This window comes from Patiria miniata, unplaced genomic scaffold (assembly GCF_015706575.1).
Source record: "Patiria miniata isolate m_02_andy unplaced genomic scaffold, ASM1570657v1 HiC_scaffold_27, whole genome shotgun sequence".
Taxonomy (NCBI): domain Eukaryota; kingdom Metazoa; phylum Echinodermata; class Asteroidea; order Valvatida; family Asterinidae; genus Patiria; species Patiria miniata.
The window spans coordinates 3,645,239-3,668,974 of NW_024037066.1; the positions used below are offsets into that span (position 1 = coordinate 3,645,239).

Sequence of the window (23,736 nt, forward strand, 5' to 3'; positions counted from 1 at the left end):
CAAGGCTGGACCGATAGTACCCTGCCTTGAAGATCAAAGACGACCTACCCACCCAATGGGAAGGAAAGGCCTAATCAACACATCTGAGTCACTGAGAAACCTTCAGAAAACCTTCGCTGAAAGGGGCAGGGTTGACTTAGGGCTTGGTTTGCGCGAAGACAGAGAATACCATTTCGAACTGTCGGGCGGAAATTGACCAATTAGTCGTATTAGTTACAGTAATTGTCATCAATTGAGTCATGATTCTGAACTTCAGATTTTTTTTTTCAAAAGGAAATCTTCAACTCTTTGAAGACCTATTTTAAGAGAATCACATCAACGAAAGTATTTTTAATTTTTTTGGGGGGGGGGAGGGAGTAGTTTTTCACAGGTCTGTTTAATTGCTGTGTAATCAGATTTGGTCTCAGTTCAAAGGATTACATTTTACTGATTGTAATGCAGGCATGCAACTTTTCCTCGGATCAGCTGATTTCCTCTTTTTTTACTTCCCATGTGTGCCATTGAAAATAGAAAAACACTGTACAAAGTCTGGGAAAAATTTGAATTTCCTCTTTTTTTGTGCTTTTCCAGTTGCATGCCTGGTAATGATCATGTAAATGTAAATCCTGAAATTGTTTTTCAATTAAACAAATGGCTTTTTTTGGCAACTATGTCCTATAAAATTGAAAAAGCATTAAGTAATTCTTTGTTACCTGTCACTTACAAAAAAGTGAACTATTAATGTTACCTTAATAAATCTAAATTATTGAAAGATAAAACCTGAACACTTCACAGGCCCGTAGCCAGCCTGGTGGAAGGGGGAGGGGTTTCGTTTTTAACATAAAGTGGACCTTTACAGTGCTATCACTGCATCGCCTTCCTGATTTTCGGACAGATCGTGTGGAGGCTAGACCAGGCCACTTGCTGCGCGCTGCTACAACTACAGTGCAGACCAGAATAACGATATCGTGACGTACAATGAGACAACTATTAGGGTATTAAAGAAGTGCGTGATGGAGCATCTGCTAAATATTTCTGTTGAACTACATGTATCCCCGCATAACCAAAGAATTCTTTATCCAAAGATAGCGCACACATGTATACACATTTTGAGTAAAACTAATAAAACATCTATTGCAAGGAAAAGGTGGACCTGTGGCGACTTTTTTGGGGGAGGGGGCATTTGAACACCCCCCCCCCCCAACTCCCCTGGCTAAATAAAAAACAGAACGCTTCTATGAAATCTGGTCTCATTTAAATGGACTCAACTCTCACATGTTATTATTATTATTATTAATATTATTTATTCGGCCAAATTACAAACATACAACAAGCATTCCACAAAACTAAACAAAACTAAACAAAAACAACCCAATCCAAGCTGGCCAGGATTGACAAAAGTATTAATAAAACACTGCGACTCGAAAGCCTGTCTATCCCTTACTCGAATGGTAACATATAAACAAAAATTAAAACATACATAAAAAGTTGTAATGAAAAAATAAAACCACATTGAAATGTGTCAACGTGATTTGTCCAATGAAACTTGCGCAATGCAACCAGTGATTCCTTATTTCATGGTTGAAATTTCACGCTGCACCGGAAACCGGAGCTCTATGAAAGTTGTGATATCTCTAATGGCCTATTGCAAGTTCGCAATAAACGATGCAGAGGTCACTTTCTGTCTGTGTTGCTCTTCCTTTTCCCCTCTACCACTTCTGCCGTCCGTGACGGCTCGTCCTTGTTCTGTGGTCATCTGTCTTCTGATTGACCTCTCGTTCTGTGGTTTCCTGGCTTTGAAGAACTGTCGTTACTGTCAAGTTTGGTCGTTATGGTGGGATGTAATTGCAATCAGCAGATGTGATGTGGTTTATCCCATTCTAAAAATTGCAAATTATGGGGAAAGACCTAAAAATACAGGGAAAGACCATGAAATATTGGGGGGAACCTGCTAAATTAATCAGGCATTTTGGAAGAAAAAATGCAAGTTTTCATGATCGACTTTCCATCACTTAAATACATCCTGTCAGATTACTTTATCTTTCAGGCTTTCAGTGGGGTGCTGTGGTCCAATGGTTACGGTGTTCGACTCGTGTGCCATGGTACATGGGTTCGAATCCTGACCGTGGGAACATGATGCTTGTGCTCTTGAGCAAGACACTTTATCATTATTGCTTCGTCCTTCGGATGGGACGTAAAGCCGTAGGTCCGGTGTGTTGTGTAATGCACGTTAAAGAACCCAGTGACACATTTCGCTAAGAGAAGGGGTTTGCCCCGGTGTTTCTGGCAGTGGCTGCAATATGCGCCACAGCATTTTGTCAACCATTATAAGGTGCTACATAATGCGTCTCATAAACTTTAGTTACCTTTCTTTGATAGTAGACATAATATTCCAGCGCCTTGAGTACCTAATTGTTGGTAGATACATGCACTATATAAGACTCCGATATTATTATTATTAAAAAAAAAAAGGGAAATTGGCTGTGGTACCTCTTTTCCAAATTTAACAAGGGGCAATTTATTTGATGTTCAACTTCACATTAAAAGCTTTTGGAATGAATACAGGAAGCACGAAGCCATGCTTTTGTATCAAAAGGAGCTGTATTCGTGGGAGTGGTGTCAATTAAAAAGAAAAGAAAGAAGGAAAGACGAAACAGTCTCTTGACTGGCTTTAGAATCTAAAATAGGATATTTCAGGTTTCCCTTGACACACTTTAACGCATTGTATTCAGAAATTGCGCACAACAGATAACAGAATGTGTTACTTTGTCGGTGATTCCAAACCATCAACGTGTTTCCTCTATATTCTTAGCATCTGGTTTACCCATCAAAGTTTGATCGAACACTGTTGGTTCAAGGGACAGTCCTAAACATAACCAGGCCTTCATAAACACGTGTATTGATCTGCACGTGTTCACTTTTACCGAGCCCCCTTGCAGGAATCTTCACAAGCGAGCCCGACTCGTTCTTGGTTGGTTCTTCTCCTAAATACTCCACGTGGGAGTTTATACAGGAGGCCAGAAACACCGGGGCAAACCCCTTCTCTTTAAGCGATAAGTGTTTACTGGGTTCTTTTACGTGCATTTATACAACACACGGGACCTAGGGCTTAACGTCCCATCCGAAGGACGAAGCAATAATGGTTAAGTGCCTTGCTTAAGAACACAAGTGTCCACCGGCGGGCTCGAACCCACGTCACTGTTGCCTCTGAAACACCAGAACGTGAGTCCGGTGTTCTTAACCGCTAGGCCATGACACTCCGCATATGGCATTGCTTTACATAATAATTAAATCGGTGAAAGTCAAAACCCAGAAGTACATTTTTAAATGTAGTATGAACATCTTCACAACACACAACAATTATATCTTTGTGTAACCACGGACCATGTGTAAATGGTCCAATGGTCCATGGTGTAATTGCCCATCTCTGTGCAAACAACATTGATTCTTTGGAAAAGAAATTTTACCACAAGATTTTTGACACTCTCTAAAGCAGTGTACATATGTATATTTCATATCTTGTTAAAGGTAAAAGTATTCTTTGAGTAGATTGGTCCGTTTGGTACCGGTTATGTTAAAAATGTACCCTTGGTTGAGAGATGGTTAGGTGACCCAAAAATCCTGTTCAAAATTTATGAGCTCCAGTTGACCTTGTCAGAGCAACCATAGGTGTGTAACCCACTTCTCTGATGAAAATTGAAATTTGAGTCCCAACAATTTGTTTGTTGCGTTTCCTTTTTTTGTGTTCAGTTTCACATTTTTCATTTTTTTTTAAATTGTCAACAATGTATCAAGTGTCAAGCATTTTGTGATGTTATGTACATGTACATGTATGTAGTTACAGAAAAGGCGTAAATTTATATAGAAACCCACCGTTAAAAAACGCCAAAAATTTTCAAATTTGATGAATTTCATTGCATTTTATTCCTGCACTGATCCTATCTACCCACTGGAATAAGAATGGCCAACCAATAAGCCTTGGGCCTTCTAATCCCAGGGGAGGAAAGAAGTTAGTTGGCTATTATTAATACCAAACAAACACTGGCCCAGCATAAGTCAAGGTCACACACAACTGGTGGGTGGGGAGCATTGCACTGTCCAAAAATAGTAGTCCCTGTTAGCATTTTTAATGATAAACTTGTCCTTTTTTTGCTGAGACCACGCAGATGGTCTCAGCAAAAACAAGCACTTCCTCTCTCCTAAACTGCACTGTTTTGTCTGTCAAATGAATGAAACACTGATAGTAGTACAGCCCGTAACATAACAGCAACAGCCAAAAAAATCAAAGTGCCTCTCAAATACGTCTCATAACATTGTTACCCATGATTGGCAGGTTTATACGTAGTCATTCCTGGGTCCATCGTAATGGAGCACACACCATGCACATTACTACCAAGCTCAGGACGTCATGGGTTCGAGTCCCACCCAAGTCAGCTTGTGAAAATATTTCACAAGCTCTTGGAAAACGCAGGGATTGCTTAAAAACCTACATCAATATGGGACAAAACCAAATATTCAAACTTGACAACATCCTGAAGCAAAATTGCTTCAAAATCTGCATGCAGAGGGAAAACGCAGGGATTACTTCAAAACCTACATCCACAAGGGAAAAAACCAAATATTCAATCTTGACATCATCCTGAAGAAATATTGCATCCAAAATCTGCATGCACAGGGAAAACGCAGGGATTACTTCAAAACCTACATGTACATCCATAAAGGACAAAACCAAATATTCAAACTTGACATCATCCTGAAGCAAAATTGCATCCACAATCTGCCTGCACATAAAAAACGCAAGGATTGCTTAAAAACCTACATCCATAAAGGACAAAACCAAATATTCAAACTTGACAACATCCTGGAGCAAAATTGCATCCAAAATCCACCTGCACAAGTTACAACGTAATATCTGACTGAGTGAGTAGCAGAAAGTTTGGGTGAAGTTCTTGCGGAAAGGTAGTGTCTCAAAAAATAAAGTTTTGAATACTCTTTCTTGAAGTTCCAAACGTGAGTCTCCGAAACTTCTAGGACCAATCTCAATCAGTTAATCCTCTAAGGGCTTCAGGTTTGAAAGTACATACCAACACGTTTGCCAACCAATTGAAAGTCGATCCGAAACAAGCACCGGGTGATGTCGTTTGGCCCATTGCCCGAAACTTATGATCATTATTTTGGCGTAGTAAATGCCTTAAATTCTAACCTTTGTCCTCAGATCAATCTGTCATATTCTGTCTCACAATTCTCAAAAAGATTAGTGCTGCTTTGCGTTTGATTGAAGATTTACAACTTTGGTAAATGCTTCTTATTTCTTCAAACCCTAACTCCCTTGGCGTTTCTGCTAGGATGTAGCCTCAATCCTGCAAAATCCTCCATTATTTCTTGAATATGGTCCATGGAGGGGTGACCACTGCCTGAATCCTGCAAAATCCTGCGGCAGTGACTGTCAATATGTTGAGGCTTGGCCAGTGACATCCTGGAGCAGTACGGAGGATTTCAAGCATAATCCAGGCCTATATTTATGCATGGCTGAGCAAAAACTTCAGAAAAAAAAGTTGTGAAAATTGGGCTTTATAGCTTGGAGCAAAATGTAAGGACGATAATAAAATATTAAATCAAATATTAGAATCTCTTTAGGAAAGATGGGTTTTCTATTGATCAGGCATGCAACTATTCCTTGGATCCACTGATTTTCTTGTTTTTTACTTCTCATAAATGCCATTACAAATTGAAAAACACTGTACAAAGTCTTGTTGGGTTTGGAGTATCCTCGTTTTTTCTAAATTCCTAGTTGCATGCCTGATTTATGCAAGGACTGTCGATAGGAACTGATTGGTCTGATCTATGAGCAAATCATTGTAAGGATACAAAACAATTGTGGGTAAGCCTTAGTGACAAAAAAAAAACATGTCGCTTGGACCGAAAAATACATGTAGGCCTTTGTTTCGATCCGACACCAACTTGAAAGTATGTTGGTCTGACATAGGCCTACATGTAGTGAAGTTGTAATTTCTCTCTTCTGACTTCTACAGGCATGCTACTTTTCCGCAAACAAGCCGATTTTCTTGTTGCACTTTTTTTAAAAACTTCTCCTGTATGCCATTGAAATTGAAAAAAAATGTTACATCCCATAAAACAGGAAATTTTGTTGTCTTGTTTTCCTGTGTGACTTCTTTGTAGCATGTCTAGTTTTAGTACAATGATCCCGTGTTGATTGAAATGACATAGTTAAAAATCTGTAGAAACAGATACATTTGTCCGAGTTGGAACATCTGATCCAGTTTGAGACATTTCAGCCATGGTTCTTGATGTAGGCCCTAAGTTTTTTGAGGAGAAAAAAAAATGTTTTGGTACAAATTCAGCCTCAGGAGCGTGGAAAGGTCTTGTAGTGCCCAACTCCTGGGCAACTGAAAGTGCTCCACCCCAAGGCAACATCATAGTGCCGCCAAATCAAATAGATAACCCCAGTGTAGACTACCGTACTTGCAGATAAGCCTAACAAATGGCTCAACAACAAGTGGTTTACAAAAACAGACATGTGTAACCAGATTGACAGAAACCATGGAAGACTGAGATTCTTTCTCAGAAGTAAATCATCGTGGAATCTCAGCCATTGTCTGGGATGAAATGTTTACAGCGGAGTTAATACGCCATGTCTGTGTTTATAGGATTGGAATTGGGTTGGGGATTGGGCTGTCTGTAGCCTGCCGGTCATAAGAAGCCAAAGAGGGAGGGTTGGCGATCAAACCCCTTTCAAATAAAATGTTGAGAACAAAATCAGGAAAGAATGTAGTATCCAGACACCACTCCTTTGGTTGTGTACAAAGTCTACAGAGAGTTGAATGCATTTTTCAAAGTATTTTCTAACAGTAACAAAATTGGAAATGTTTCTCACTCAGTCCCTTATTCATGTTTTTTAAACATTTTTGCCATGACTCACCTTCATTGAGGTAATACATTATGAAAAAAGTGGCGTCAGGGTGCAGCATTCTTTCCCAAAATCACATTTGCACTTGGTCAAAATCATGTCAAAAAGACGATCCAAACAAGCTTCTTAATATTTAGGCCTATTCTCAAGTGTAGGTTGAATTACAAATGTACTCAACATACAAAAACTCCTGAAAATGTGCATATGGGTTTAAACAATGCATAACACAAAATGAGCTGTATTGTAACGGAGGGCGCTGTTTGGTTTGGGTAAAAATGGGCAAATACGAAAGAGGTTTCCCAAATTCCCACTCTAAATAGCACCCTCCTACATTACCCCGGGTACTTCACCATATCTCAAAAAGGCTAATGGCTGAGTGCTTGCCACACACCTCGCCAAATCATGCCAAATTCTTCATTCCCCGAAGTCAAAACAGCGCCATACCAGTGACAAAGATAGTAGATACACTCCTACTTTTTTGACCTTGTTCTAAGTTCCTGTTTCTAGCTGTGTTTTTGTTGTCGTTTTTTGACAGGAGGTTGAGCCGTCGAACCGTGAAAAATGAATCCGTTTGGCCCCGCCGGCCCCTGCCCCGGCAGTGTGGTTAGAGCCAGTTGTATACTTTGTCACGAAACTCCAAGAATTATGTTGACGTTGCCATGGTATTGGGCTAATAGATCTGTTGAAGTTTAGCTTGGCTGAAACCCAAAGCAAATAACCTGCAAAGTTGATACCGCAAGAAAAAAGAGTAACGTGCACTTTTTACTTCAACACCGATTCGGCAAACCATTTTTGTTTTTAGAGTTTTAAAACCTCATGCCGTCAAAATATCAAAATCTCATTGCAGAGATTTGCAAAACAAACAGAATGAATTTTGAAGTTGTGTTATCCGCAGAAAGAACATAGCTGGGTGAATGTTACAAAGGAAACATTTGATTAGATAAAATCATGACGTGGGTTTGCATTAAGCAATCAATTATGAAAACAGGTGTTTTCATCCTTGTTTATAGTACGTGAGTCACGTCAACAAAGAGCTCCATGGTATTCGAAACCACAATTTGCAATATAATTTTAGTGTACATGTGTAAAGGGAGTGATTCTTTACCCAGGAAATGAAAGACACCCTCACACTCAATGACCTTATACCAATGGGGTCAAATTAAAGGATTTCACCATCACAAATTGATATTACACCTGTTAGTGTTCTAAACAATAGCAATGGAACAACCATTCCATTTCCAATGGAAGAACAATAAATATGAAAGAACCTTTTGCAAATGTTGGTAAAGATGACTGAAATGTAACCAACACGCGATGAGGATACCTTTTGAATAGAATTCTCTCACATTGCCAGTATTTTTTTCCCATCTGCTGAGCTGATTTGACAACAAATTCAAATCTACTGCCCTTAAGGTGTTTGTGTGCTGTAAACCTGTTCAAAGTCATGGTTGAATTGATGTTGCCTTGACAAGTCATGAGATAGCTGCCCTTCTTCTTTGTAATTCCAATTTTTTTTTTCCTGAGATTTCTTTTTCTTTCCCCTCTAGTAGCCTTCATCTCCAGTGGTTTTCCAGGGCTTTGGGTTATATAAAGGGATAATATTCATCATCGTTGAAATATTATACATGTAAAGTAATTCTGTGAGCTTGATCTATTGGTTGGTAGAGTACAGGTACAGGATTCCTGGAGTTGCAGGTTCAAACCCCTCCAGTAAAAATTTCTCTGCTCACTGTGCCCAGAGAGTGGATGGTGCTTTGCATCCGCTGTTGAGAGCTCTACATGCCTGCGTTCGGCATAAAGTACACTTGGCTAAGTGCAATTCAAAATGTGCAGAAAGCGTGGCGTCTTCATTTATGCGTTTAAACAAAACATACACAAAATAAAATTGTAATGCTTATATAGCACATTCCATCGTATATCAACAAAGTCAAAGCGCTTTACAATTATTCCCCCGTTCATCAGGCCATGAGACCATGGGCAGCCAATATCAGCGCACATTCGGTCCTCTACCCTGGAGAGAGGCAAATGTAGTCAAGTGTCGCGCCTAAGGCCACAAACACTGTGTTCCTGGCAGGGTTCGAACTCATGTACCGTCGTACATGAGTCGAGCACCATAACCACTGGACCATTCTGCAAATGTTCCTCCGACTCTCCCTGGTAGGAGGTACTTGATTGAACCCAGTTTAGTTTCCAGTTGCTGTTTATTTTATAACTTTGATATCTTGATGTTTTGTCCTTTCTGCAGACATCGGGCCGGCCACCATCACGACGGACCCGGACAAATTCGTGGACAAACTCCGCAGTGTTTACGTGAGCGGGGGCGGAGACTGTCCGGAGGCGAGTATAGGGGCCATCCTCCAGGCCTTACAGATGAGCTTACCGGGATCCTTCATCTATGTCTTCACCGACGCTCGGTCCAAGGATTACCACCTGGTCAACGAAGTCTTGAAAACCATCCAAGAAAAGGAGAGTCAGGTAAGGTCAACGACCTTTGTCATTTTTGAGGTCAGTGACCTGGTCAGCTGGCAGTGAAAAACACATTTTGTTGAGGGTGATGCAATCTTATTGCAGACAAAAGCATTGTAAGTCACAGAAGTTGAATTCTGAAATTTTTAAAAGATATTTTCTAATCCGATTACTCGCATGCTTGAGTATTCACTGAGTTGTTATTGGTGTCATTTTAACAAGGGTCGAGACAACCATCCAATGTGGACTCAAAACATCCCTCAGAATGGATGATTTCTTAGCATTGAGAATATTACCCCTGGGTTTTCCAGACTTGAACCAAAATATATTATTCCAAAGATTATGAAGTTCGGAACACCATTCTGAAAGGGTGTTACTTTACGGGCAGACAGTCCGTGCTACAAACCTTGATCCGGAGTATTTTCAGACAAGATAACCAGCTTATCACGTTAATGAGGGCTGATCACACATGTAAGCGATTGAGTTCTTGTGGTGAACCCTTGACTGTAGGACTGTGCCGTCACGCACAGGAAACAAGAAACTCCGGACAAGAGGAAGCCGTCTGTAGTCGGGAATCCAACGACGGTTTCCTTGGCATTTTTCCTTAGATTGCCCCGAAACCGGAAGACAGTCTTATTGTCGGGCAAAGAAGTAATTCTGTGGTTGCTGGACATGTCTGACTTAGGACTACACGTAGATAATGCCTTTTTTCTTTTTTGAGATCTCAAATAAAGAAAGTGTTGTGGTTTTGGATCAGCCAAGTTGGTGTTACTTAACATCTACGACTGAACTGAAATCGTGCAATGGGAGACTTTTGAGATGTTGGTGGCAGCAAACACACCGGTCCTTTTCAGTTGTTTACGTCATGTTTAAGCTAAAGCGCGCATGCTCACAATGACGCAAACAAACGAGGATCGGTGTTTTTGCTGCCACCAAGCGTCTCAAAAGTCTCCCATTGTTTGACTTCAGAGGGTCAAGGTTTAGTGTTAGACAATTTTGTAAATTCTAAACTGAATGACTGAAAATTAATTATAACGTTGAACAAGGAAATTGACGGGAGCAAGATTCAAACCTTCGACCTCCGGATCCAGCCCTGTGTTGGCAGGTTTGCCTCACATTGAGAAATTGTCAACATAGAGCTTGATAGCTACACTTAAGTTGGTAATCTTTACTTTTAGGTACAAATGCTGCTTCTATCAATTTCTTTGTTCAGCTTTGTAAATATTATGTGTGCACCTACAAATAGATCTGTTTGATACAAGTATTTGATTACCTGACTAACTAAAATATAAAGAATCCAAACTAATATGCAGAACCTCTAGACCATTTATGTGCAGGTCTTCAGAGAGCACAAGGGGCAATGTCACTCCAATAGTTTGTCTCGCCCACAACTCTCTCCCATTCTGATTTGTGTCAGAGTAGACCCCAAGATTGTTTTCCTCCTACGTATGTTAGCCCCTTTTTTCCAATTTTGGAAGTACAACTGGTATTCCCTTTTTCTTCGTCAGGTTGTGTTTGTCATGACGGGTGATTGTGGTAACCATTCTCACCCTGGTTTCAAAGCCTATGAACAGATCGCTGCTACCAGCTCAGGACAAGTCTTTCTTCTCAATAAATCGGATGTGGATGAGGTAATTATGCGCATATTTAAAACAGAGAGCAACAGAGCTGTAAAGAGCTATTTCAACGGTGTTGTCAATACTTGTTCTCATCACAATGAACCTACTATGTGTATGTGTAAAACCCAAGCATTGGAGAACTCATACATTTTTTTTTTTAAATTGAACACATTCTTGTACTTTTCTGTGCTCATTTTAACTTATCAAAATGTATTCATTAGTATACATTCACCCATTACATTACTCACATTCATGCTAAATTAAAAACAAACAAACAACCCAACAAACAAACTAACAAAAAACGATAAAATAATGACAACTCGAAGCTTCATTCATACTCTAAATCACATACTGCAGTTGTACTTATTTGTACTTGTTCCTCAATTCTTACACATGGAAAAGATTAATGGCTATCTTCCAACAATTACAATATTTGAACGAGAGGACATTTTCCTGTCCTCGTACTTGAACTCGGCACACTTTCTTGCATACTTGATGGTTCATCTGGTTGCATGTTGTCGCTTCATAAATCAACAAATCTGCCATGCACATCCTATTGTTTGATCCGGTATATCCTTGATTGCCCTGACCACACAGGGAAAATAAAAACAAGTAACAGAATAAAAACAAGTAACTAGAAAAGATTCTTTCTCTTATTTCCTGAGACCAGTTTTGATATTGCTGATTGGTTTTTTTTTATACTGTGATTGGGTTTTCAAAGTAAATAAAATCTAAACAAAGTACTGCAGATAACTTAATAAAACTAAGATTCAGCAAGTGTCCAAAACACTGTAGCAATTCACTAATATGAGTTATCAAAAGGAAATCTGACTTGAACACTAATTTTTTCCGTGTACATTTGTCAAGTTTAACACTTTCTTTGCCAAACAGTAAGTAATTTGGTATGAATTTGAGGTGTTTTCTTTCTACCCTTATTTTACAAACACCTCTAAACATGAGGGGAAATGCCGAGGGTTTCTTTTATACATTAGAAATAAAAACCTCTATTTGATTGTTGGTTTTTTTTGGGGGGGGGTGTTCTTGACTCTGCTCTCTGTCCGTTATAGTTGACCCATTCTTCATAGATTTTCATATCTACAGATTCTTAAACCTTTTGTCTTGTCTTCAATGCATGCCAGGTTCTGAAATTCGTAGAAATCTCCCTGCAGTCCAGGAAGGTCAACCTGATTGGAACCAACCACGAAGAGGGCACCATCACTGCCCACTCACTGCCCATCGACTCACGCCTCAGCCAGATCACGTTGTCTGTTAGCGGGACCAATCCGTTCATAGAGCTACACGATCCTACAGGTGGGTGCGGACCTGAAAGCCCTAACCGTGTTGAAAATAAGGCAAAAAAAAAAAAATATTCGGTCTCTGGTCAGACCAAAGTTCCGGAATTGACGCGGCCACGCGGCTTTTAAAAAATTTTTGTGCTTTTTTTTTTTCTTCTTCAAGCTTGTATTGTACAGACAAGGTGGGTACTATTTTGCTTTTTTGGTGTCCTCATGTACATTGGTGTCCTCCATAATTTGCCTTGGTGCTTTCGATCATTTGCCTTGGTGCAATTTCCCATTCCTTGGTGCTCTTTGGTAAAAAAAAATTGAGGAGGTGCGGAAATAGAGGAGCTACCGCGGAACATTTTGGAAAAAAAAAAAGATCGACGCGCATGATTAAAATCGACGCGCGCGCTGACCAGAGACCGACTTATTTTTTTTTTTTGGCCTAACACAGGTCCACTGTCAGCAGAACCTGTGTCTGATCGAACAAGGGTTGACATGGCAAACCAAGAGCAACAATCGCTTCTCAATAGTGGGGAGGGTGGGGGACATACCTTGATCAGCACTTATGCGAGCGCGAAACTATAACAGCATGGGGTTCGGGGCCCGCTTAAGGGCCCCGAAAATGCGTGGATTCTAAAAGCTCTGTGGTGTGATCTGAGTCAACTTCTGAGCACTAAAACCATTTTTTTTTCAGCAGAATATCATCTTTTAAACATCATTTTCGAGTTTGGAGTTTGAATCAGCTATTCTGAGCTATAGAATCATTAAAGTAGGCTACAATTTTTTCAGGGACGAAAAAAGTGTGTGTGGGGGGGGGGGACTAGTCCTCCCCCGTCCCCCACCGATTGACGCCCATGTGGCAAACCCGTTTTACGTATACACAAGTTTTGTATACGGGTTGGCAGTAGATTTTGGTTTTACTACCCGGGTAGATTCTCTCAACCCTGGGCCCAATTTCATAGAGCTGCTTAAGCAGAAAATTTGCTTAAGCACGAAAAAACATTGCTTAGTAAAATTAGGTTACCGGCCAAAACTCAATGTGATGTACATTGCTTGTGACTGGTATTCAGCTGTTGTTTACTTAGCATAACAATCGCATGGAGTTTTGGCCGGTAACCTGATTTTATTAAGCAATGTTTTTTTTGTGCTTAAGCAAATTTTGTGCTTAAGCAGCTCTATGAAATTGGCCCCTGGTCCTGACACAGGTTGACTTTTACACTTGTGGAGAGCTGACTCCATGTAGAAGCCGTGTTGGATTCTTGTTGGCGTCAAAGGGGTTCTTGAAACCACGGGGTTTGACCCGGTGTCATTGCAAAATCTGTCCTGTGCAAAATAGTGTCTGCTGGGCATGCGCAGTAGACGCAGCACACTCTTTGGCACGTAATATACGTAAAAGTTAAGGTAAAAATGTATTGTAAACAAGTCTGTCAATTTAATTAACCAACCTTTTTTCCTTTTCTTTTTTTTACAGGGAGAAAAATATCAGTTGGCGACCCAGGCGTAGAAAAACAACTGGATTTAGATAACGTTTATATATTAAGTATAAAAAACCCCAAGCCCGGCTTATGGTACCTACGGGCCGGCGGCAGCGACGTGCACACGGTCCGTGTGACCGGCCTCAGCCAATTAGATTTCAGCTACGGATTCTCCAAAAAGCCGACGTTGAATATTAACATGACGTCACACCGGGCTCTTGTAGGTAAAGAAATTTCATTGAGTTTTCTAGTTTGCTGGAGAGTAGGATAGGTTACTCCAAATGCCTCCTATAGACTCGGCCCCGAAGTTTGGAGAATAACATGAGAAATCACGCAAAACAAGTTCAGGAAAATGTAATTGATTATGGTTATACCAATAAACTCAAATTTAAGGTAAACCAGGCGAAAACCCAGACAATACAAAACAAAGGAACCACTAATCTATTAATTTTTAAACTCAACTCTAATTTATCAAACATTTTAAAAACAAATCTTTAAGGCTAAGAAAAGATAAAACCAGGTTAAACAACTGAATTTCAATCACTGTGACTCATTCTCACCTAGCAGGTAACATTTACAGGCTTGGTTTCCTGTATCCCGACTTTTTAAAAGTTTCGACCCCACAAAAAAACCTACGTGCCTTCTGGTAGGTCGCTCTTGTTTGAATAGCGTCTGCGGTGATCGTGACACTGCTAATGTTAGCTGTTGTTTTATCATCACAGTCATCTTGCTTGACCCAGCTTTTGCTCAAGTCATCCATCTTTGTCAGTGCCAGATCATATCTGTGGGTTGGGCTTTGTTGATGCAGCCTTGACCTTTTAATGTTACCCCAATGTTGTTTCTGTGAGACAGTCAATTTTTGTTCCCACACTTGAGTTTGAAATAAGACAGGGGCAACAGTAAAGACAATGCGCTCTCTTCAAGGAAAATGTCCCGAAAATGTTCAATTGTTTCATTTGACGGGGGTATTAACACAAAGGGGGGGGGGAATTGTATTAGTTTAAAGGGAAGATACAACATTTGCAAACATCAAAAAGCAAAATGATCAAATTATAACAAAATACTTAACTGGACTGTTAGAGAACGACAGTCTAAAGCATCCTGTAAAATTGTGGCTCCGTGTGTCTTGAAATTTTAAAGTAAAGTGGTATTTATGTATCAATTTCCAACGCTGGTCGGCCAACCAGTGTTGGAGAAAATTGGCTTTCTTCTAAAACTGCTCCTAATGTTTCATATTTAGTTAGTCCACAATTTCTTTGCAAATGATTACACACCTGTGAAGGGGAACAAGCCAGCTAGACTGATTCTCTGACCTTACAATTCCCCAACGTCTATAAATTGCTCTGTTTCATCTTAAGTGGGTCAGGGAACCAGAGTGCAAGAACATGATTGGTTTTTCCAGCATCTCCAAAACTTGAAACAAGTCAGTGTAACAATGTTTGCTATGACATAAATTACAACAAAAGCAAATGTTGTACATTCCCTTTAAGACACCGTTATTCTTTATAATTGAGTGGTATTTTGTATGTTTTCGTGTACAAAGTTTGCATGTTTTTCCAAATCTTACAAACTTTTTTGTTGGTTGTATTTGGTCTTAATTTGATCGTGAACTTTATCAATTTGTGTTTAAACTTCTTTTGAAGTCATGTAAGTAGTTTCTGGCTTAATATCTATGATATTTGTAATACATCTAATAACAGCGAGACTCATAACAGAGAATCTTGTTGAACGAAGACTAAGCTTGCCTGTTCAAGCTACACCCCAAATTCAAAGTTAAGATCATGACTTGTACTCAGTGACCCTGTCAGTCACTCACTCAGTCACAGGACCATAGGTCCGCCTTTTGGGCCCAGCAAAATTGAAAACGTGAATGTGGAGAGTTCTTTGAAATCCTCTCTCTATCCACAGGGCTCGTCTACAACCTCCTGATTGAGGGCAAGGAGCTCCTTCCTCCAGGCATCTTCCGTCGTCTGGACTTCCTCGATCTCCAAGGCAACACCATTGCCACCTACCCCCTGACCGAGATGGACCAAATGAGGGCGCTGTACACCGTCTCCGACATCATCTCTCCGGAGGGGTTCTATTACATCCGTGTGAGCGGGGTTGACAATGAGGGGTACGAGTTTCAGCGGATCACCCCAACGGCACTCGAGAGCTTGAAACCTGGTTAGATGTCTCTTATTTGCATTGTTGAGTGATTGTCCAAAGTTTAATAAGCACAACTACATTTACATTTACTCAAGGATCAATGAATTGAACATCACTGTCGAGATACTTGGGATGGTTCACAAGGACATTGCAAGTTGGCTCACAAGTCAATTCACAAGCCCCGTCACAAATTTATCACAAAACAAATCACAAGTCCAGTCACAAGTAACAGGGGATGAACAATGACAAAGGACTGCCTTTGTCATAGTTCATTTGAGTGGCCTGTGACTTGACTTGGGACTTTTGATTGACTTGTGATTCCTTGTGATCCAACATGGGTACCTTGACTTTTAACTTTTGCACATGCAGTTGCCCTGATGGATGGGCTTGTCGTCATTCCTGCACCCATCTGAACTCAGCCCTGAGGAATGTTTTCTGAACTGAAATTTACCCTTAAAATTATCAGAGATTCCCTTGTTACCCAAGGTAATAGGTGAAGTGTTTTACCCACGGGCAATAGTGCTATATCCTTAATGACATTCAAACTACAAAAAAAAAAACATTTCTGAAAGTATATCACAAAAACTTGTCTGCCCTGACAGTTTAGAGCATGATATAAACAATTCATTAAACTGAAGTAGTGCAAGGAGTGTCCACAGCTTTTGTGAGAAACCACTTAATTCTCATTTGTTATTTCAATTGAACAAAAATCTGACTAAATTCCTTATGTGTTACTGCTTCCACCAAAATGAAGTCGATGCATTAATTTTAGTACACGAACAGACATTTCTCAAGTTTTATCAGAAACAGATGGTCTTTCTCAAGTTCAGTGAGACATCAAAATAAATCGGCTTTGACGTCCGTGATTGAGAGACTTGCTTTGGCTAAAGACTAAAGAGTCTTGTGATTTCCTGTGGGTTTAGTAGAATGCCCTACCCTGGAGCTAGCCGTCTGTTGGGAGGGAATTCAACCTGGAGAGGATGGGCTTGTATTCCCTGAGTCTAGGGTATCATGAAATCGGCTGAACACTGCTGGGAATTGGACTGTAAACCTATACATCAAATATACAAGAAAATCTTGTCAAGTTGTGTCCGCTCCCTGTGTATATCTTTCACTGTATTATTAGCTGTGGGATAGCAGCTCAATAACTCATGATGTCTTTTGGTTACTTACTTAGTAACAAACGTTGACTTTGTCTATTGCTCCTACATATTTCGACCGATTTTCAATCAAACTTTGTCACAAGTATCAGTGGCCCAGCCCCAACATGTCACATGATCAAACTGGGGTCAAAGGTTATCATGGGGTCACTGGGGTCAAAAACCAGATTTTTTTGGACATGAATTTGTTGGCCCGCAGCTTCCGAGATATTCCCGATCGAGCTTGTTTCTTTCCATGCCAGTAACAAATTTTGTGGTTAAAGGACAGTTGACAGTATGCATAATGTGAACTGATTTTTATATCACTTTGTTATTTGAAACCAAAAGAAGTTGTTCAAATCTTAAGATTCTTTTCTTTATCTGAAGCTAAATTTACCACATCTGTTCAGGATTTAACAGGTTGTGCTGTAATTTGTTCGTTCAAATTTGGCTTTATTGCATTTGGAAGTATAAGGTTCATTCTTGGGGTCCAAAGTGTGACATTGTTCCCATCCCTGAACTATTTAATTAGCCATTCAAGTGTCTTGAAAAATGGCTTCAAAGGAATTTTTATTTGTTGACTAGGTCATTTGCTTTACATAATCACTCTTGGAGGAAGAAAACGTAAAGGAGTGCATCTGGAATCACAAAATCATAGATGTCAGATGTAACAGGGACTGGTAAAACGGTTACCAAGTATTAAAAAAATAAACTCATGAATGTGTATTTGTGAATTGGGGACCTGTGTCTATCAACCACCTGACTGTATATTATTTTCATGTTTGTGGATTGCTCCTTGCCATCTTACTTTTCAGACCCTCCTCGAGTCAAGATGTCGCCATGGACACCAGGTTACTATGGCTCCACATCGGTCATCACGTGTAGCGTGGAGAGTCTGATTCCGTTCAATGTCTTCTGGACCAGGGACGGACAGGTCATCAGTGAGCCAACTCATTACAGGTCAGTCAGTCAGACATTCAGTCAGAAATCAAAGCATGAATTCCTTGGTGGGGAGGGAAAGTTAGGAAATGTTTCAATCTGGGACCCTTGTATGCATAAGGTCTTTTCACACCAGAGCCTCTCAACCCGGGTTGAACTCAACCCTGGGTGAACCCAGTGCTGACCCGGTTTGAATTTTTGATTTTTCAACCCCGTGTTCATCCCCGAATTGTTTCACACTTGTTTCATGCAAACTGAGCTTATTTCGCTCGGTTACTACCCGGGTTGAAAATATCAACCCTTGTCTGGAGCAGGGTTGAGTTAACCCCGGGCCAAAATCAATCTCAGGGTTGAAGCAGGGTTGGCGCAGGGTTGAATATTTTCAACTGTGAAACACTGCATGTTTTGTCTAGTGTGATTTGTCTAGTGTGAAAAGACCTATAGAAAACATGCCAAGTCAATTTCCATAGCTCTGTACAGTTTTTAAAGATGACTCTCTTTGCTATACCCCTCCCCCCTCCCCCCCAAAAATAAGATTTATCCTTTAAACTGCTACTTTTCCAGCAATGCAAAAGTTATTCCCTTTTTTGAACGAGACATCAAATGACCAACAAATCGGCCCATGTTTGGTTATGGAATAATTACTTCATAAATTTGAAGTTATTTGGGACCCAACAGTTATTCCGTTCTCGTAGGGTAGACTGGTTCATGCCACTTTATATATTAGGATCGATAATGTATGGACCGGGAACCAGTCTACTCACAGGACAGATCTGTGTGTTCTTTTTCCGCAAAAGCAACCAAGAATAGAGGCCCTTTTTCAAAAGGTTTTTTTTTATGAAAATAAAAATATGCAAGTTCAAATTCGTCAGAAGAAAAAAAATCAATTCAAATTGTTGAAGAGCACGAACAGTACATGTTAAAAGAGAAACGTTACATGTTTGATTGTCCTTAGTGAGACGGCCGATGCCACCTATGAAATTCAGAACTCTGTGACTGCCAACGAGGGTTTCTATGGCTGTAATGCGACCAACGCAGAGGGATCCAAACGAGCTGAAACTTACTTGGACATCACCGGTAAGAAATACATCCCGAGTTGAATCTCTATCTTAATCACTGCTGACTACATTCGGGAAAAAGCAGTCCAAAGATTTTTAATAAATTGAAATAGGAGTAGCTTGTCTTTTGATATAATCACGAGATAGTGAATTTTGAAGTATTTAACAGGTCTATCTACCCAGTTTAAATTCGATAAATTTGACAACTATAACATTGACCCACTGCTAGTTGAGTCTGTTAAGGCACCCTCAGGTCGACCTTGCGACAGCACACAACAGTCGCTGACAAGTTCTCAGTCTTAAAGAGATGTTTAGCACAAGTAATTGTTAAGTATAATTTACTAGACAAAAGTCAGCTTAGAGCAAGTTCTAAGTACATCTTGTGACATTTGGAGACTGGCGTAGCGGTACTTTCCTTGCCTTCCACAGCTGTGACCCGGGTTCGATTCCTGCCTGTGCCAATATGTGGATTGGGTTTTCAGTCCCTGCCTGATTCCGTGGGTTTTCCTCCGAACAGTCTTCTAGAGTTTTCCTCCCACCTCTAAAAATGTAATTTCTTCACATTGTCTTCTCTTTACTGGGCCCCATGGGAGACCAATGATCCCGCTGAATGGGCTACCCAGTTAGAATATGAAATCTATAAAAAAAAATAAAAAAAACTTGCTTTTACTAAGCAAAATGCTAAGCAAAATCTTTCTGTGTATTGCAAATGTTTTCTGCTTTAGCTACTTTAGGTATTAATAGCGGTTATTAGACGGAATTAAAGCAATGAGCTGTGACATCTGAGCAGATATATATCGCAAAGAGTTAAATTATCCATGCATCTTGAATCAGACTAGACGTTCATGTCACGCCCCAGTTACTCCCACCTACCCCTCCTGTCAACCGGTAATCACCCAGCGGCATTCCTTGAACCCCTGTTTCCTCCAATCAAGTGTCATTGGATAAATAGACAAATCTCAAGCCCCCCCCCTCCCCCCCTCCCCCCTCTCTCTTTCCTTGACTCGGAGGAAGGTTTATGACGGAAGCGGGACATGTCAGGAAGGTGTCGGCTCCTCGTCTCCAGGGAGTTGTCTGGGAGATGCCCTTGGGATAATGTGTGTCATTTTGTTTAAAAAGGTTGAGGTCATACTAGAAACTCATCATACATGTATTACTCTGATGTTGTCTGTTAATACCAAACAATTATAGTAACTTTTTTTTTATAAAGCAGAACTAAACTTCATGGACTATGATACAAATGTTTGCGCTTGTTTTCTTTTTAATTCACTGGTTTTTTTTTTTCAAACTGAAGATTTGGCTTTTCCATTGAAAACGATGAATGTGATGGAACTTCTTTTAGGGTTTAACATTTCAGTGAGTTATTTAAGTGTGTCGATGTCAAAAGGTATTAAAGAAGTATGGAGATATCTTAAAGCAACATGGTCAGTGATATTTTTTACAGTCTTTGTGTTACCTTATCAGTCAGCTGTTTTTAATCTGGTCTAAGCGTTGTTTGTAGTTCCTTTAGGTCAAAAAGAGTTGCAACCTGCTTGAAATTTTTTTATATCCAAAGAGTAAATAACAAAACGTAATTTTTAGAAAATCTTTTTATGTAGAGGCTAAAATATACATGAGCTTCACGTTCAGTGTTAAAAATCAGCTTTGGTGCATTATATATATTTTCAAAAATTCACTAAATATGGGTCTAATGTTTTTACTCCCTCCCACTCATGCAGAGGCCCCGCCCATCCTGGCCACCCCCGAGAATGTCACCGTCACGCCAGGTGAGAATGCCATCCTGTCCTGCAAAGTGGTCTTCAGTGCCGTGGAGTACAACATGACCTGGGACAAGCCCAACTCCTTCGTCTCCTTGGCCATCCACAATCGCGTCTCTCAACTCCAGAACGGTTCCCTTCACATTAGGGACATCCAGTTGGGTGACTCGGGCCGGTATCGCTGCATTGCGGCCAATGAAGGGGGGCCGTCTTATGAAAGCGTCCACTTGTTTGTGCAAGGTGAGGTTCGAGCAACTGAAAAGCGAGTGATACATCAAAGTGAGGATCCCATTGTGCACATTGTCCCATGACCTAAGTCTCATTTTAGTATATCAGGAGGTGCCAGCTGTAAGAAATGTCAACAGAGACCAAATTTGGAAAGAAATTCATTCTTCAAAATTTATTTGGATTTCAGAAAGGGCAGTGGCAAGAATCTCCGGAGGCAATTTGACCTTCACCAGCGGCCAGAACTTTTCCATGACCTGCACGGCCACCGGCTTCCCTGTTCCTCAACTCACTTGGCTGAAAGACGGCCGAGAATTGCCCACAATTCCTGGCCTCATCATCGGTCCGGAGGGGAGACTGACGTTCATCAACGCCAGCCCTGATGTCCAGGGCAACTACACTTGTATCGCGTCCAACAGTGCTGGAATATCTGGGATGTTGTCTACAGTCAGTTACATAGGTAGCGCAAAATCATAGAACTTCTTAAAAGGAAGTCCAAAGTTCAGTTTGAAATGAAATAAATGTATATATCATCAGCAGAGTTGAACGTAAAAGAACTGAGTTGGTTGAAGTATAGATGTCTTTGTTTTTTAAGAGATCATTAGGCATATGTATTAAATTTTGAACTGCTGTGCAGAAGGTTGGAAGCAAAAACTAAGAAAACAGAAGATAGGCCATCAGCCTGGGGGTTTGGTCAGTATCGAAGCAGGGCAAAAATGATGGTAACAAGCATTTTGATGGACATTTTGAAAAAAGGGTGATAACACCCAAAAAGCTGCCACCGCTGCAATGCTATCACATATTTTCCAACTCTGGAGGTGTATACCTTGCCAAAAATCGCTATGACGATTATTTCCCTCATTTGATACCGGTTGCCAACATTTTGGACCGCGGCTGATGGCCTAAGACTGTTCAGCCCTGACCATCCCAAATCCTCTTAGGGTTAATGAGGATGATTTTTTTTGGAACACATTTTGTGCAACTTTCTACTCCTCTAAACCGTTTGACATTCTTTTTGGTTAATTGCATTGAAAAGTGCTTTATTTTTTGAAGATTTAAAATTTTCCGAGCTTTTCCAGACAACTGAGGGCGCTGTTGCCGTCATGTCATTTCAGGAAGAATTTTTCAGTTTAGGGTTTTTTTGTTCAAATTGTGAACCCAAAACTTGTCATTGAAAACATTTTTGAGAAAAGTTTGCTCATCGGCTTACTGCCATGTACTGACACAACAATGAATCACCAAAGAAAACAAAATTTTCAACAGCAAAATTTCCAAAACTCTGGCAACTTTTGGTGTTGAAATAGCTGTAACATTGAGGTTTCTCCCTGAATTGACATCACATTTTTGCTCACGAATATGGAAATTCATATTAGCATAAAAACCAAAAAGACACCAGAAAGACCCTTAAAAATTGGGAAAAAAAAGAAAATTAAGAGAAATGGTTCAATGGGACACAAAGATGCATTTTGAAGGCTTGCATTGAACAAATTGGACCTTTAAAAATTCGCAAGTAGGTTTAAGAGGATTTTCCAGGATTCATGAAGAATCTTTATAGCAAAAAATGCAAGAGAAGAACAGGTATCTAAACATAATTTAGAATAATCGATTACTTTCATTCACCAAGCCTTTAAGCCCATCCTCTTGTTTACGTCTCCGCAGAGAAACCCACCATCAACATGCCCACCCACCACAAGCTCGCCACGCCCGGCGCCCTCTCAACCTTCCTGCACTGTCCCTCCACCGGTATCCCGCCACCTATGTTCACCTGGTTCAAGGACGGGTATGACCTCAGCGCCATGAGTTTCATCACGGCTCACAGTAACGGAACGTTGGAGATTCTGTCGGTGCAGATCATTGACAAAGGAGTGTATACCTGTGTGGCTACCAACCCGGCCGGAAATGACACAGCGTTTATAACTCTGGACGTTGGAGGTAATTTAAGTCTTGATTCTTTTACTATCCCAGAAGTTAGAACAAAATAAAATAAAATCCGCTTAACACTTTTGAATGAATGGATTGACCTCAGATATACAAATTATGAAAGTTGCAGGTCTCTTACGAGTTTGAATCAAGTGAAATCTTTTTAAGTTAAAATTTTTCACAGGAAAAAGAAGTGAGACCACTTTGGAATTTGTGAGTCTTGACTTGGATATGTATATGTGAAACAGATCAATCTCAATGTCAGTGTTTAAGAACCATCTTTCATCAAATGTAAGGAATCAAGGGATTAGCAAAACAATTTCCCCAAAATTCCAATGGTTTCAACAGCGTCCGCATACAGTGTGACAAGCGGGCCAGAGAGCACATTCAGTGGGGCTAATAACCCTCCCCTCCCCACCCCCTTTTTTGTGGGGGTGGTGGGGGGGGGGGGGGCAGGGGTTGAAAGGGGGGTGGGCCTTTCAACCCCCCCCCCCACCCCCGTCAATATGCCACTGCGCTTGTTAATTTGTAGCCAAGGAATTTGTTATGACATGGCGCCCACTTCAGTTTGTTATATGCCATTCTTATACATTTCTCGCTGTACAGCTCGTCCGACCATCTTGACCATACCAGCGGACATCGGTGTCCAGTACGGCCAGAATGTGACCATGACGTGTATGGCTCGAGGCACACCCCTACCGGTCGTTACGTGGAGGAGGGTGGGTGGTGTTCCCATCGACAACAATCCTCGTTTTCTTGTGCAGAGCAACGGAAACCTCATCATTAGAGGTAAACCTCGT

General features: G+C 40.5%; 1 protein-coding gene across 2 annotated transcripts in view; it reads left to right on the top strand.

The window, feature by feature from the left end:
- The window catches only part of LOC119734505 (hemicentin-1-like), a 97,574-nt gene that overhangs the window by 11,763 nt on the left and 62,075 nt on the right, over positions 1-23,736 (top strand). For both annotated transcript variants that reach the window (XM_038208038.1, XM_038208039.1), the window contains exons 2-12: positions 9,153-9,382; positions 10,882-11,004; positions 12,132-12,303; positions 13,747-13,974; positions 15,659-15,916; positions 17,853-17,997; positions 18,932-19,053; positions 20,753-21,031; positions 21,207-21,476; positions 22,676-22,948; positions 23,543-23,725. In XM_038208038.1, the coding sequence (XP_038063966.1) occupies positions 9,153-9,382; positions 10,882-11,004; positions 12,132-12,303; positions 13,747-13,974; positions 15,659-15,916; positions 17,853-17,997; positions 18,932-19,053; positions 20,753-21,031; positions 21,207-21,476; positions 22,676-22,948; positions 23,543-23,725 (2,283 nt within the window). The remainder of the gene's footprint in view (positions 1-9,152; positions 9,383-10,881; positions 11,005-12,131; positions 12,304-13,746; positions 13,975-15,658; positions 15,917-17,852; positions 17,998-18,931; positions 19,054-20,752; positions 21,032-21,206; positions 21,477-22,675; positions 22,949-23,542; positions 23,726-23,736) is intronic.